The sequence below is a fragment of the Anopheles coustani genome, chromosome X, assembly GCF_943734705.1.
Source record: "Anopheles coustani chromosome X, idAnoCousDA_361_x.2, whole genome shotgun sequence".
In the NCBI taxonomy this organism is placed as follows: domain Eukaryota; kingdom Metazoa; phylum Arthropoda; class Insecta; order Diptera; family Culicidae; genus Anopheles; species Anopheles coustani.
Window position 1 is genome coordinate 17,517,585 of NC_071290.1, and position 17,444 is coordinate 17,535,028.

Sequence of the window (17,444 nt, forward strand, 5' to 3'; positions counted from 1 at the left end):
TATTGGTATTCAACAGGAATGAAAAATGGAACATAACTTATAAATGATTCTGGGAAGTATCTTTTTATAACAATGAAAGAACATTTGGATATGAACAGAAAATAACTTATAAGCTAAGCAAAGCTCTTTCTTACAGCTGCTACTGGCCAGCTCTGTCGTACGCTCCGTGAACTTTGTGTTTTACGCCAGAGCATCGGCGGCGGAGCCAATACGGTCAGCTTCTGCTACGCTTACCTTGTCTTGTTAGGAGCTGAACAAGGTGACTAAACCAAGCTAAACAAGTGGCGAAGGTTCATAGAGCATCAAAGTCAAGGTGTATAGCTGTGATGTTCAACAAATAAAAAACCAATGGCCGTCGGAATGGCAGTAGAACCGATCCCCTCCTTTCGTTCGCGTCTTAACAGCTCTCTGGTGTAATCTATCCCTCTCCTCCTCTCGTGATTTGTCTTGTTGTTTTAAGTTTAAGTATAGACATAAGAATCCTTGTATAGCCCGCGTGGCAAACATTGTAAAATAAATGAAATATGAAATATGAAATATGATCAAAATAATACAGGCGTTGCCAGCCAACTTTGCCTCGAAAGCGGCTGATTTTGTCTCTAACTCACCTTATTTTGAAATGACTCATCAACTATTGTCTCTAAAGCATCTGGTATTGCAATAGCTCATCGACTGCTGCCTTAGCTCATCTCATTTTATCTGTAACTCATCTGACTTTGTCTCTAACGCATCCGGGTTGTCTCAAGCCGAAAACAGGGACTAAGCAATGTAATTATTGTTATGATACGTTACCATATATGCATAATGTAGTCACAAAACCTCTCACTCTAACCCTTTGTTTTGTCCTGCTCAACTTATATATTCAAACTGAGTCCAGCAGTTAACGGTTACAGATGGTAATTACAGGCAAATAAAAACAATTACAGGCAAAAAACAAACAAGATTCGTTTTAACACATTTGAGGGTATTACAATTGGAAGCACGAAAACGACAAACTTCTCGACGCTGTCCCATACAAAAGGTAAACAACACTTTGAAAAAAGCGAAAAAATTGGCTAGCCGTCTCGACGATCCAAAACGACGCCACCTTCGTGTCGAGACGATGCGCGGATACGAAACGACGGGCGTCGTTATCGTCGAGCAGTTTCAAGTACCTCCTGGTCGATGAATCTCTATAGATCGTTTGTTTCTGAGGCATATGTGGGATCTATAGATCTCGGTATTTACCTAGAACATCCCAGCGAACGGCGGTACACTGAAAATCGAGCAGTTTTTTGCCTTTTTCTTTCGGACCCCCCGATTTCCGCTTAACGGGGGGTCGGATTACACGCACACAACGTTGAGTCAGAGGTGACACGCACACCAAGCGCGCCAGGCAAAAAAAGAGCAAAAACATAGTTGCTCTCTTATTCCGCTCGCTACTATGCTCAGCCCCCACTCTTTCTCACAGCTCGTCTTCAATTCTCATCAATGCGTCTTTTTCTACTATTTAGTCGTCATGTTGTCTCGATAGGATAAGTCAGTGCAATAATCACTCTGGGCTATTTGTCAGTTGGCGATGCCCGAGGTTTAACATCCAATATTAACCTAGGAGGAATGGACATCGTTCCCATGACGTTCCATTCTCTCTCCCATCATGGCGCACTACTTTGCTCCGCTCAGGTGTAAGCACGGATGGTTTCGCTCACAGCTGTTCGTAGTCAATGATATGAATGGTGTATGTGTTCGATGCATGCATGGGGGTTGTTTTGATTGCGGAATGAAATTGAGTGAAGCAAATGGAATGAAATTGCTTGCATGAAACTAAGTAATTTCTTTATTTGTCGTTTTCCTTCTTCATTTTCTTTGTTATTCGTACGTTTTACTATAGAATTGAATGAATGAAGAACTACATTAAAATAACGATTAAAAATTTATGAATTGCAATGGGTTGAAATATGGTAGTACTGCGTTATCACATTAGCACAACAACCGCAATAAATCCGTTAATCGCTGTATGCATGTTGTACGGGTTGATTAAGGTAAATTCAATTTACGTATGCTCGTGTCAGCTTGAGTAAAGGTTCATCGGATTTCGGTTCAAAGAAGTGAGCCAAAGCCTTTGGTTAATAATCGCCATTCACATTATTGAAACAAACAGAACCGTGCAGCGATTGCTACTAATTTCGAACGCTTGTAAATCTGGAGACCGCTACATTGCTCAGCAATCAGCTGTGCCAATAACATAGAAAAACAAATCATAACACATACAAACAAACACAGGTCCAATAAGAGTGAAAAAGATAGCACATTTGAGGCATGCTCTTTTTGCACACAGCAGAAAGCATTGAAAGAGAATCCTCAACACGCATACAATGCATATGCCTTCCGCTTCACGCACACCTTCAACCGGTTTTTATTCCGGGTTAACAGCAAATGCATGACCCAATGAGGAAGAAAGAGTCAGGGCATAGCATCAATAGCAGCTATCTCGATCTTGTCCACAGTAGAGTTTCGTGGAGATGGGATTCTCCCTACCTCTCGCCTGTAAAATGAACTGATTCGAGCAAAACCGTTCGCTGGGATGATACACCCCGCAGCGAACGGCGGTACACTAAAAATCGAGCAGTTTTTTGCCTTTTTCTTTCGGACCACCCGATTTCCGCTTAACGGGGGGTCGGATTACACGCACACAACGTTGAGTCAGAGGTGGCACGCACACCAAGCGCGCCAGGCAAAAAAACATAGTTGCTCTCTTATTCCGCTCGCTACTATGCCCAGCCCCACTATTTCTCACAGCTCGTCTTCAATTCTTACCAATGCGTCTTTTTCTACTATTTTGTCGTCATGTTGTCTCGATAGGATAAGTCAGTGCAATAATCAGTCTGGGCTATTTGTCAGTTGTCGATGCCCGAGGTTTAACATCCAATATTAACCTACAAGGAATGGACATCGTTTTCCATGACGTTCCATTCTCTCTCCCATCACGGCGCACGACTATGCTCCGCTTAGGTGTAAACACGGATGGTTTCGCTCACAGCTGTTCGAAATCAATGATACGAATGGTGTAGGGGTGGCTGGGGTAATACGCACCCCTGAGGCAATACGCACCCTTTCCCATTTCCATTGAAAAACGAGTTTTCAACGCGTAAAAAGTAGTCACCCTGCAAGATCAACCTGAAGTATGGTCACCCTGTGAGTTTGATAGCTCTACATCAACAGAAACGCGAAATAAACGCATAACAAAATGATTCTCAGCTCAGACAGTTTTTGTTATAATGTGACTTACCATTCCGCTAAGGAATATTAAATGCAAAAACCGATATTTACCCACGAGGAATACGAAATTTAGTGAATTGAGAATCAGTGCTTGAGACTATTCATGAAAATTTCGGAAAGTATGCAAATTTACTCATATTTTAGTTGAAAATGTGGGGAACTATGAATGGGGGCAATATGCACCCAGTATGTCGGGGTAAAATGCACCAGTTTGTAAACAAACTGTCTTTATTTGACAGTGGATGTTGCCTCTTTGTTGTGGTGCGTATTGCCTCTTTGTTATGGTGCGTATTGCCCCTTTGTTGTGGTGCGTATTGCCCCTTTGTCGTGGTGCGTATTACCCCTAGCAAAGGTGCGTTTTTGATCGATCAAAAATTGAACTTTTTCAAAACTGGAAAAAATACGTTTTTCTTAGCAAAAAAAGCAAACATTCCTGAATTGGTAACTAGTTTGAACCTTTATGAATCCTATCCAGTGATGAAATCAACAATCAAGAGCCAAGTTGTTAGAAAATTTTATAGTTTTCCTTAAGGGGTGCGTATTACCCCATCCACCCCTATGTGTTCGATGCATGCACGGGGTATTGTTTTGATTGCGGAATGTAATTGCGTCAAGCTAATGGAATTCTTCTTCTTCTACTTTGTTTTCCGTACGTTTTACTATAGAATTGAATGAATGAAAGAACAACATTAAAGTAATAAGTGAATATTAATGTATCGCAATGCGTTGAAATATGGTAGCAATGCGTCATCACATTAACGCATCAACCGCAACCATGCCGTTAACCGCTCTATGCACGTGTCAGCATGAGTAGTGTTAGAGTTGTATGCACGACTCGAATTTCCCAACCGGCATTTTTGAACGCCGGTGGTGCGAATGCGACAGTAGACGTGTGAGACGAGCGAGACGTGCTGCGTCTTTCTCCGCTCCACGGCGGAGTCGTGACCGGTTCACGTATGATACGGTAATTGTTTCACGGGTAGTAACGCGGTTAAACTTAGTCGATGCTGCCCTCGACGTATTGTGTTCCCTTTCCATTAACCTCTGCACAGTCCAGCCAAGTTGAGAAAATGGCTCAAAAATTTTTCTATTTATTCTTAATTTTTCTAGAAACGAAGAAAGTATTTTCCGAAAAATTTTGGGAATTGTTTTAATTAATGATTGCCAGTTTGCATATGCATTATTTGTTATTGTGATCAGCAATAAACTACCGATAATAAGCAAAACTTAGGTTCAATTGCATCGATTAGTGTTAAATATATGAATACGTTTACAAACACGTAAGAACGTGTTTTCGAAGAAGGTACACGCGAAATAAACGACGCGCAACGAAAGTAGAACCAAAACGTGCGACAAAAAAAATCCGCTAGCCAGAACTGTGAAGGGGTCAAACCTAAACCTTCCTTAGCACGCACCGTACTTGTTTTGTAGAAACCCTTTGTACTGAACAAGTTTGCAACAACATTTTACTTCGTTTACCACAACACCACACTGCTAGACGAGATGCAAGCTTCGTGCAGCTTCTTCGTTCTTTAGCAAACACACAAACTCGGTGTTATGCACATATCTGCAAACGGGAAACATAGGCTGTTCGTTTTATAAAACGTTATTGTTATTACGTACGTTATAGTTATTATAATAACTAGCTAACAGTACAATTTGACCACCGTTTTCACAGGTCAAAGTCAAACGCCGTTTTCACAGGTACAGGTTTTCAATTCGTTCGGCAATGTTGCTTGGCACACACATACAGACAACGAAATCGTGTACGAATTCGGTAAACGTCAACATTGCTGTCGTCTGGATGAACCTATATAGTGTGTATTTATCTTGGGTGGAACTATCAGGCAGCGTCCACACGGCATCGTAGCGTAGCGATTTTGACACTCCGTCGTAGTGTAAATGTTGGTCGAGAGCAAGATCAATACACACTATATAAGGTAGCGGAATGTAGAGCATTTTGACGTCTACACTGCAAAAAATCGAAAAATAGCTTTTGACAGTATGCTGATACTCAAATTTGGCGGGAATCGCCCTTAGAAGATAAACAAACAACAACGCTCGAGGACCAAACAAACCGATTCTTCAATTGCTTTCGTTTTGTTCGCATATAACATGTTTAAGAAGCCTTCGGGCGTAGTGGGTTACCGATTTTTCGATCAAATATGTCGAAGTTTCACCTCAAGTACCATTTGCTTACTTGTATAGTTGTTTACATTCTATGCTGTTTATCACCATGCTGTCAAATGGCACGGTCGCCATTTTCTAAAAAAAAATACCTTCTAAAAAGTTACCTATTCAGCAAGGTGTATAAATATAGAAGGTGACTTTATGTCGCTTTGGAAGGGGTGCCATATTTGAGAAGACTTATGTCAAAAACCCAATCCTTTTCGATACCCCCCCTCATACCCCAGAAGTGGTATGTCAAGTCATGAAATGTCATTTTACACTGGACGACTTCACCTTCTAATTTATACACCTTGCCTATTCAGTACTTAATCATCTTGATATATACAGTCGGAGGTCGATTATCCGGGGCCGGATTAACCGGATGGCGGATTATCCGGCAACTGACAACTGCACTACCAGGTTAAATTGTTTCCATGAATATCAGGTTGGCTCACAACATTTTTTTTTGAATAGTGTCAAATAAAATTTGTCGGATCGAAATTAGCAATAAAAATTACCATAAAATATAATTCAAACATTTTCATGATTAATCAACGAACTGGTCAAAAGTGAACTAGGCAAGACTCAAATCAGGTATTATAAACGTGTTTTAATATATGTTCGATATGATTCCTGTATGAGAAAATCTATTTTATTGGAACTTTTAGGCAAACACCTATATGTGTATCTACAAAACCCGGCAATTCTAACCTCAAAATTGGTTCATTTTAGTCATCAGTACCAACAAGGTAAAGAGACATGAAAAGCTGTGACGACCCAACCTCTAGTTTAGTAATCTTGGGCGAACCTTGAATGCAGTTTATACGGTTTGTTCTGGTTGAGCTCACCTGGTTTGTCGATCCACCTTGGTATCGATCACACTTTTTTGTTCCTAGAAGACGAGGTTTGGAACGAAAAAAATACAGTCGTGTTTATCAAGCCGAATTGTTTTGTGCGAGATCTCTATCGTGTTTGTGTAGAAAGAACCGGCGAGTTGTTAAAAATTTTAGCGACAATTTCAAGGATGGCATCTGCTATGGTAATATTTTCAACGCTAGTGTTATTAAGAACCATTTGATAATAATATGCTTCATTGTCAGCATTTCCCAATGGAGGAAGCTGTCTTGTTCGGGGACGAAGATGAGCTGAACAGGCAAGATGGCGTTGTCAAAAAAATATCGTAAGTTTTTCGCCAGCCTTCTAGATATTGAGAAGAATTGATCATAGTTTTCGATAGGCATCCTTACGTTGCCTTTTTTCATATTGTCTTCCGGTCAGCCGCAATAGCAACGTATTTATTCTGCGGTTGGTTCAGCGATAGCTTCGTCACAAGCTTCGTTTTCGTGACGTTGCTGTTATCTGCGGATTTTTGGACGGTAAAGAATATCACCGGGCGCTTGCTGGCTGGCCTCCGCTGGTGGAACTACGTGGACGACGACGGAACTTCTCATTGGATTTTCGAATCAAAGAAATGTGAAAACTACGCTGCTGTTCTCAATCCACACGAGATTAGAATCTTTTGGATGGGGCTTGTGATTTGCCCGGTGTTTTGGGCATTATTTTTTGTTGTGGCTCTATTTAGCCTCAAATTAAAGTGGATGGTAAGTATGGAAAACCGTAAAGTCATTTTAATAACTTATTTTGGGATGTGTTGATTTGATTTTGGTAGATTGTGTACGTTGTGGAGTAATATTTTTTTTCACAATTTCTACCTAAGTACCTACGTACGTACCTATAACTGGTCTACCCGGGGGCCAGTACGTCTTGTATGGAAGATTTAATTTTTATGTATTTTAGACCAAATATTTTTTTATTTACTGAGGTCTACACGGCGCTGTGACTTTCTGCGACACTTTTGACATACGAGATGGCCGACTGAGGCTTTTTTTGGTTACTTGGACACTTAAATTGTCGCAGAAACCCCGGTCGCAAGAAAGTCTCAGCGCCGTGTAGACCTACGGTTAGATGTCGAATCAATCAATATATATGAACCACACATACACATACATATTCCATCCTTCGCATCCGCAACCTGTGTAGTGCATACATTACATATAGTATTTTGCATTTCTTGGCTTTCAATTTAGAAATCCTTGTTTATACAAATCAAATCTGTTTATTTTGTTTATTTTCAAAGTAAGAAATCAAATTTACAATCTACCATTAAAACTAGGATACGACAGGGCCAATCTTAACGATTTCGTCGAATGAATTGTAGTTTTGGGCCAAAAATGGTTTAGAAAAACAGAAATTTAATTAATTCTAAAATAAAAACCGTAGATTTGGAAAATTAAAAAAAAAAGTTTTTCCAATAACCTATCAAACTTGCAATTTGGCATACAAATGTTATCTGACTAACACTATCAACATCATCAAAGCATCATTACTTCCTCCATTACTAATACCACTTCCACCATTATTTGTATTGTTTGATCATCGTGAATTCACAGATGATCCAATTTTTGCATCTTGGTCAATCAGCAAGCGATCGCCTCGATCACTTATATTTGGAGCTCGTAGATGTAGAATGTATTCTGCAAACTCTACAATCCCACTTTAGTTTTGATGTTGTACAATGAACTCACGAAAAGCTGCTCGTGTGCTTTTCTTTCGGAAACGCCTGCTTCATATTATATGGGCCTATATTGTCTAAGAGATTCTAAATACGCATCAATGTAAAATATTTAAGTTCGGTATTGTCGATCTAATAAGTTTGTAAATATGTTGGCGAACCGGATATGAGCATCAAAGATTTCAAATGGTTGACTCTTTATGTATGTGTACACAATTTGCATCTATGAAACCCACAACAAACCGGCCTCCAATCTGTCGAGCCGATAATTAAGCCTAAGGATTGCATATTCGAGTGTTTCGAAGTTCACACATGCCATGAAGGATAGCAAGATGCCATTCTGGTTTCACAATTCGATAACGGACTTCGCAGATCAACTCGTATAAGCTTACTCTATCCATCAAAAAAGACTGTATACACCAGAGAGTGAGGCTTTTATCTAGAAAAATAATAAAATTCATTTAATTCTGACACCACTCATTGATCGAGATATTGTCAATCCAGGCCGAGAAAAATAATAGGTCCCATCCGGTATCTTATGATGATGTCAATCATTATACTTTATTCATGGTCCTACATTCCCCATGGTTTGGTTAATATTTTACGGGATGATTTTGATAAGTTTCTGCGAGCTGGTGCGCTTTTGAATGATAGTGTATCTTCGATAATCTACTATAGCTGTCAATTTGGTTGTTACTCTATTCTCATACATTCTTTTTTTTTCATTATTATTTCCAGCTCTTAGTGTTGATAGCGCTTGCGTTAAATGGGGCGAACCTGTATGGTTATGTAAAATGCAACTTTGGTGCTAATGCAAAATTAACTACAACTACTTCAGATTTCGTCAAAAGCCAAGTGTTAAAAAATGCAGTAAACCTGATGAATTTGCAGAGCAACAGTAGCAACGAAAATCAGTCTGGTACAACTAGATTAAGTAATGTAATCTAAAACAAGTATGGGTATATTTCTTATCTTCCGGAAAGATTTTTTTACTAGAATGAACTTTATTATTTCGATTGGTGGCGAAATTGCCTGGCGTCGAATAAAGTCTTTCGTGCTATCATAATCTAGTAAAGGTACTTAAACCTAGTTCATAGCTTTCCGTAATTTGTTTTTTCTATAGAAATACTTCCATGGCTTGCCCTCGGTGACAACATACATTTGCGTAACACGTGTTTTCACATTAACTGCGCGTGTACAACGCACTTCGACATTCTATAAGTCTGGTTTTTCGCGACAATTTTGGTAAGTATGCGTGTTGTATATTCTGCCCGGTACAACCAGGTTCTTTAATTTAACGGACATTCAACTCAAACGGTTCACGCAAAGACATTTGTATAGGAGCTGGCAGAATATACAACATCAAATCCCTCATGCATTACTTGCATGAGTTTATGAAAATTCGGATATTATTATTATTATTATTATTTATTTTATTATCAAATTGTTCGCCATGAGGCTATACAAAGTCCAAACTTAAAAACTTTACAAAGGGATAAACACAGACTAGAGGAGTTATAACGGGTACGGGATAGGGCTAACGAATAAAGATTAGGAAACGGTGGACAGGAGACGAGAACGGAAGCTGACCAAGGACAAGTGGTGGTCAAACAGGTGACCAACGGCGTTAAAGTCGGACAACGCACGCAGCCATGGGTCATTCTGGGCAAACAGAGACCGGCGTGTAGGAATGTGAAGAGGAGGACGGACTTGCAACCTATAGGACGGGACGTAGAAAGGAACGGCTGCGAGAAGTCCAGGAGAGACTATATGGCCATGCAGGATGTTAGCGATCAGTAACGAGCGAGCGTGGCTGTGGCGATCCTTGACGCTAACCAGCCCCAGCAAACGGCACCGGACCGGGTAGGGAGGCAAGGTAGCAGAGGGGTCATTCAGGAATCGCCTGACGGCAAGACGCGTGAATTTCCTCTGCACACCCTCCAACCTGTCCATCGCTGTGACGCCCGCGGGTGACCAGACAACGCAAGCGTAGTCGATGATGGGTCGAACCCAGCAGCAGTACAACGCCTTCAGGCATAGAGAGTTGCGAATTTCTGATGACATGCGGGTGATGAGTCCCAGCAGCCTGTTGGCCCGTTCGACGACTGAGTCCAGGTGCGACCTGAATGTCAGCCTATCGTCCAGCCACACCCCCAGATCCTTGACTACGGTCACACGGGGGAGGGGCAGGCCACTGAGATGGTAGTTGTGCACCAGTTTGTCGGGAGAGCGACCAAAAGAGATGACACAACACTTACAAAGCCACGCATAGCACCAGACCGTTGGCGATGCACCAAGCTGAGAAGGAATCTGTTAAGGTTTGCAGAGAGAGGGGATCACTGGACGAGGACACAGGAAGATAAAACATGACATCGTCGGCGTACATCAAACAGCCCTCTGGTGGGAGGGCGCAGATACAATCCGAGATGAAAAGAGTGAAAAGGAGAGGACAGGACGCTCCCCTGAGGTACACCAGATAGGCCAACGAACGGATCGGAGAGGGACCTCCCGACCCTGACCCTGTACGTCCGATCCGATAGGAAGGACTGGAGCCAGCTCAGGAGTGCAAAAACTCAACAGAAAAGTAAAGACATACCAAACCTGCAACAATCACAAACATAAACATTCTGTGGCCGACGGAAAGCTCCTACGTAAGCTCAGCCGAGCTACGAATTCTTAGCTACAAGGAGCTGAAAGAAGCCACCCGGCTCAAAACCTCTATAAAAAATATATACTACTACTCTTAGCTACAATCGACTGGTGTCCAAACCTGTCTCATCCCTTCGCTTCCTCGTCTGAGTTGCGACTCCGGGCTTGGAGAAAACCGTGCAGGATCATTGCCTGGCGTTTTCACAGTCAAAATGAACATATAATTTCTTCGACTCATTCTCCTTGCTTCTTCGATTGCCTCTAGCAGCATATTTATCTCATATTTGCTTTTGCTATTTGTTATGTTCTCTATCGATGATGATTTTGGCCAGCATTCGCTAAAGCTGACATGTAGGGAGTGAAAGCAAAGCTGGTGCTTGCAGTTCACAGCGAAGACAAGACCTACCAAAGCGAAGACTCAACTCAATAGCAGAAACACATCAAACGCTTGAGAATCAAAGACATAAATATTCACAGTAAATATCTCACTTCACTTACTCAGTCTTCTTTCTGTTTTCAATTCCCTCTAGCAACATTTTGATGTTTCATCTCCCATTTCTATCTGTTGAGTCCACTTTCGGTATTTCATTTAAACAGTATTATAAAAGCTGGCATGTAGGGAGCAAATCACTCCTGATGCTTACGTTTTTTAGAGAAAATAAGTCCTAGTATAGCAAAAACTCAATAGAAAAGTAAAGACCTACCGAACCCGCAACAAACAAAAATATAAACATTCAAAATGAACATATAATTTCTTCGACTCATTCTCCTTGCTTCTTCGATTGCCTCTAGCAGCATATTTATCTCATATTTGCTTTTGCTATTTGTTATGTTCTCTATCGATGATGATTCTGGCCAGCATTCGCTAAAGCTGACATGTAGGGAGTGAAAGCAAAGCTGGTGCTTGCAGTTCACAGCGAAGACAAGACCTACCAAAGCGAAGACTCAACTCAATAGCAGAAACACATCAAACGCTTGAGAATCAAAGACATAAACATTCGCAGTGAATATCTCACTTCACTTACTCAGTCTTCTTTCTGTTTTCAATTCCCTCTAGCAACATTTTGATGTTTCATGTCCCATTTCTATCTGTTGAGTCCAGTTTCGGTATTTCATTTCAACAGTATTATAAAAGCTGACATGTAGGGAGCAAATCACTCCCGGTGCTTACGTTTTACAGTGAAAACAAGTCGTAGCATAGCAAAAACTCAATAGAAAAGTAAAGACATACCAAACCTGCAACAATCACAAACATAAACATTCTGTGGCCGACGGAAAGCTCCTACGTAAGCTCAGCCGAGCTTGCGTAGGAAGCTTTATTAGGATAAGATAAATATAGGTCGCTAGGATAAGGTTAATATAGATTACTAGCTATTAACCCGATTTCATCCGGGTAGAAAGAAAATTCCAAACTAAAGATTGTTTTCATTCAGTATCTTGAGTTTTACAATGTTAAGAATGTTGGACATTTCACACATGAAAATTGGCTTTCTTATTAGTATGTTGGGTGTAAATTAATTCGATTTTGTGTGATTGAGAATATTTGTAGCAGAAGATAAAAGAAGTCTGAGATGAGATTGAACACTAAAATTGTGACCATTTAATTTACTGACCCCAAAAACTACGAAAATGATACCCATATTGCTTTTAAACCATTGTTGAGATATAGAGGTAAGATGGTAGCCCCTCTTATCCTTTCCTGTACATGGATGAAATGTTTTTAGAAGATGACTACATATTTAAGTTGTATGTGTACCAAATTTTGTAAAAACCCATGCCATAATTGTTGAATTATTATTATTTTTCATCATTTTAGGTGTTCGGTTTTCGGTGATAGGGAAAGGTGTTCGGTTGGGGAAAGGGAAGGAGGACATTAGAAATCATAAAAAATTAGCTACACTCCAGCCTAGTTTGGTATAGGTAAACTTAGCAGATTTTGCGTTGAATACATGTGATCAGAGTTGACGCTTTTTGTTCTGAGAATTGCTATTGTTTTGCTGGAGAGGAGGACGGTAGAGGGAGTCTTAGCTAAGATTGAACATTAAGAATGAGACCATTCGATTTACAGACCACAAATACTGCGAAATTGATACCCATATTGCATTTTTACCATTTTTGAGGTATGGGGTAGTGGGAGAACTCCCCTTTCCCCTTCCCTTAGATGGATGAAATTTTAACCCATGATATGTCCCTATGTAAGCAGTATTTGTACCAATTTTTGTGAAAATTTGTTCAATAACCGTTGACTTAAACTTGTTTTTCATTAATTTTAGAGGATAGGTGTTCGGGAGGGGTAGGGTGGTATGGGAATATCAACAAACGAAGTTCAGATGATTCAATCCTGGAAAATTAGCTACCTTCCTGCCAAGTTTGATGTAAATCGGCCCAATAGATTTTGCGTGATGCGATCACATACATATATATATATATATACAGACAACGGTGACTTTTATATAATAGAATGATGAGGAAGGATAGAATAGGATAGATAGGGCTGCGCCAATAAGATAGAGCAGGATAGATAGAGACAAGGGCAATGCGGAACAAAGAAGCTAGCTAGAGCAGGTAGGAAGATAGGTAGGGCAATTAGGATAGGATGCGCGCGTGGCCACGCCCACGCACGCATTAGTATCTAAGGTCGGCTTAGTTTACTTGCGTACGATAGTATTTCCCTCCGCGTATAATATTTTCTTCCCGCACACAAGCTCTGCTGTTTCCGTGTTCCGGTAGCTGTATTTAGTAGGGAAAATTGTGTAAGTAGGGTAGATTTAAGTAGCGCTAGCGTAGCATATCCTTGCTCTATATGCTTCGCATTCTATTAAATAAATTCCGAATTCTTAGCTACAATCGACTGGTGTCCAAACCTGTCTCATCCCTTCGCTTCCTCGTCTGAGTTGCGACTCCGGGCTTGGAGAAAACCGTGCAGGATCATTGCCTGGCGTTTTCACATTCAAAATGAACATATAATTTCTTCGACTCATTCTCCTTGCTTCTTCGATTGCCTCTAGCAGCATATTTATCATTTATTTGCTTTTGCTATTTGTTATGTTCTCTATCGATGATGATTCTGGCCAGCATTCGCTAAAGCTGACATGTAGGGAGTGAAAGCAAAGCTGGTGCTTGCAGTTCACAGCGAAGACAAGACCTACCAAAGCGAAGACTCAACTCAATAGCAGAAACACATCAAACGCTTGAGAATCAAAGACATAAACATTCACAGTAAATATCTCACTTCACCTACTCAGTCTTCTTTCTGTTTTCAATTCCCTCTAGCAACATTTTGATGTTTCATGTCCCATTTCTATCTGTTGAGTCCTCTTTCGGTATTTCATTTAAACAGTATTATAAAAGCTGGCATGTAGGGAGCAAATCACTCCCGGTGCTTACGTTTTACAGTGAAAACAAGTCGTAGCATAGCAAAAACTCAACAGAAAAGTAAAGACATACCAAACCTGCAACAATCACAAATATAAACATTATGTGGCCGACGGAAAGCTCCTACGTAAGCTCAGCCGAGCTTGCGTAGGAAGCTTTATTAGGATAAGATAAATATAGGTCGCTAGGATAAGGTTAATATAGAATAATGTGTCGTGTTCTCGATGATCGACCGATTGATTTATTATCCGTCCGTTCTCCTAGACGATCCAGTTCAAAGAGACCGTTCTATCTTCCTGATCTCTAGTGACAGGTGCTGACGGAGAGTAGATGACATATACTCGGGTCACACCTGACACTACCCGTTATACCAGTTAGAACTTCTCCGGGGGGTGAAAGTCGGTCGTCCTCGTCCGAAGAAGTGCGGAGTTATACATTTTTTCATATTTCGTTATAATAGTTCTTTTTTTCTTAATACTAGCCCTAAACGAACCTAATCTAAACGTATTGTGTGTGCATTCACCTTTAACGTATTTACAAAGGAAGCTTAATTTGTAATGTTAATGGATTCCGTTATTTGAAATAATCAATAAACTAATAGATGAAAAATTGAAAACAAAATTTGAAGAAAAATAATGAAAAAGAAGGTAGAAAAGAGTTTCCTAACTAGCATTGTTTTAGCCTTTTAATTTTGGCCTTGTGTCGTTTCACGCCTCTTGCGTTTTCGAACGTTTTTTCTTCCACGTGTTTTGCTACAACTTTTGTTGCGCGAGGTTGTGATTTTGTCCTAATATTAGGCGTAATATAAACTTGCTGGTTTTCGTTTAACGTAGGTGGAGGACATTTTACATTATTTCCAGCTGTCTGTCTGGTTGATGCCTTCACCATGTTATTCTTCGCCTTAGAGAACAATTCTATCGCTTTAAAACTTATTTTCTCTGGTGTTCTATTGTTGGTATTGTTGAATAGCAACGACTCGTTGGGCGTAAACTTTGTAGCTGAGTGAACTGAATTGTTGTGGATGATAATTGTTCTACGTAAAATCGGGAATGGTGATAGTATACAAACTGAATTAGTATCTGCCGTTTTAAAAAATAATTGATAACAAAAAGGGTTACCTGTACGTTCAGTATTGGGGACGTAATAGTCACCAACATTTTCAGCAGAACTAATGGTTTGTAAACTAGTGCTTTCCGAGTTAGTAGTTTCAGAGTAATGTTGTTTAGAATCCGAAGGGTTTTGCCTTAATGTGTTACCAAAAGATTTTAACAGCACTGTTTTTACCTCACTAAAATGTATCGGATTTCCTGCTTGACACAACACGTCCTTAGCATTCCCAGTAATTTTATTCAAAATTGCCCGTACGTAAATATCATACACTTGGGTGCTCACTAAATCTTTAAAAATTTTAAGTGTGTTTTCGGCCACTGTTATCCACGACTGTAATTGTTTATGGTTTCCATCGTAGGGAGGAATTGATTTAATTGGATCGGGAATCCGAATAAAACTATCACCAACAGGCTGGGGGTCCGCGACAGCCGAGCGGTAGCGCCGGTTAGAAACTCGGCCCATGAGCGCCGAGGCTCAGCACCTCGACGGCAAGGGTTCGAATCCCAACCGAGACCGGACCCTCCCCTGTACGAGAGGACTGACTATCCACGTACAACAGGGAAACAAGTCTCGTAAGCCCTTAACGGGCAGGCATGACCAAGAGGTCGTTACGCCAAGAAGAAGAACAGGCAATAAAACAGGCTCTATTACCGTGTTCGATGAACACGTGTTTCTAGGGTTCGATGGCCTTTGTACTGAGGTTACACACGCTTCTTGTTTTGCACATATGTGTTCCAATTTTGCATTTAAACTGATTATTTGACACAATACTTGGTTTAGTACTTCTAATGTGTTAGATTGTGATTGCGATTCTTCGAGCAGCATCATTCCTAATTTTCGATAAATTGTCTATCAGAATATGTGCTATTAGAATCTACAAAGTCGACACTGTTTTCGCTATCACTGACGAATAATGTGTTTTCAACGTCACTCATACAATCACACAGAAAAAAAAAATACAATAAAACACAGAAGTCGTCTATCTGGTAGTGCGGTTTTGTGTTTAGATAACGCGTCTATCTAGTAGCGCGCACTATCTGTTTCGAACGCCAAGTTCGATGCTCTTTCCGTTCTTTTCTCTTTTCGAGGTTAACTCAAAAATGTGCTCGTTTGGAACAAAAAGCAAAAATCATCTATCTGGTAGTGTGATTCTACTTCTAGATCTTGCGTCTATCTAGTAGTGCGCACAAATCTAATTCCAATCAAACACGAGAGAGAAAGAAAAAAACTGGGTCAGAGGAGACAATAGATAGGACAAAGGAAATTGATGTGAGCACGTGCTTACAGGACGGCGGCACCACAAATCACCCGATCTTTGACGATCGATCGGAGATGAAACTACGATTAATAAAAAAACGAGTTTCGGGTACTCTTACACAAAGGATCACAAAAAAAGGGAATCACTAATTTGCACTGTTTTAACCTGTCCACTATACTCACATCCTACAGGCTGCGCCAATAATGTGTCGTGTCTCGATGATCGACCAATTGATTTATTATCCGTCCGTTCTCCTAGACGATCCAGTTCAAAGAGACCGTTCTATCTTCCTGATCTCTAGTGACAGGTGCTGACGGAGAGTAGATGACATATGCTCGGGTCACACCTGACACTACCCGTTATACCAGTTATAACTATAGATTATAATGATGAGGAAGGATAGAATAGGATAGATAGGGCTGCGCCAATAAGATAGAGCAAGGATAGATAGGGACAAGGGCAATGCGGAACAAAGAAGCTAGCTAGGGCAGGAAGGAAGATAGGTAGGGCAATTAGGATAGGATGCGCGCGTGGCCACGCCCACATACGCATTAGTATCTAAGGTCGGCTTAGTTTACTTGCGTACGATAGTATTTCCCTCCGCGTATAATATTTTCTTCCCGCACACAAGCTCTGCTGTTTCCGTGTTCCGGTAGCTGTATTTAGTAGGGAAAATTGTGTAAGTAGGGTAGATTTAAGTAGCGCTAGCGTAGCATATCCTTGCTCTATATGCTTCGCATTCTATTAAATAAATTCCGAATTCTTAGCTACAATCGACTGGTGTCCAAACCTGTCTCATCCCTTCGCTTCCTCGTCTGAGTTGCGACTCCGGGCTTGGAGAAAACCGTACAAGATCATTGCCTGGCGTTTTCACATTCATAATGAACATATAATTTCTTCGACTCATTCTCCTTGCTTCTTCGATTGCCTCTAGCAGCATATTTATCATTTATTTGCTTTTGCTATTTGTTATGTTCTCTATCGATGTTGATTCTGGCCAGCATTCGCTAAAGCTGACATGTAGGGAGTGAAAGCAAAGCTGGTGCTTGCAGT

The 17,444-nt window shown here is 40.6% G+C and overlaps 1 protein-coding gene across 2 annotated transcripts; it reads left to right on the forward strand.

Moving 5' to 3' along the window:
- The first annotated feature begins 6,298 nt into the window (after positions 1–6,298).
- Positions 6,299–9,088, forward strand: LOC131269091 (uncharacterized Golgi apparatus membrane protein-like protein CG5021). Of its 2 annotated transcripts, none has more exons than XM_058271408.1 (4): positions 6,299–6,466; positions 6,528–6,607; positions 6,665–7,028; positions 8,738–9,088. In XM_058271408.1, the coding sequence occupies exons 1-4, from the start codon at positions 6,452–6,454 to the stop codon at positions 8,945–8,947; spliced, it is 669 nt and encodes a 222-aa protein (XP_058127391.1). In that variant the 5' UTR covers positions 6,299–6,451; the 3' UTR covers positions 8,948–9,088. The 2 variants fall into 2 exon arrangements, with proteins under 2 accessions (XP_058127391.1, XP_058127393.1); XM_058271410.1 differs by having other exon boundaries at positions 6,303–6,466; positions 6,706–7,028.
- Positions 9,089–17,444: the final 8,356 nt, after the last annotated feature.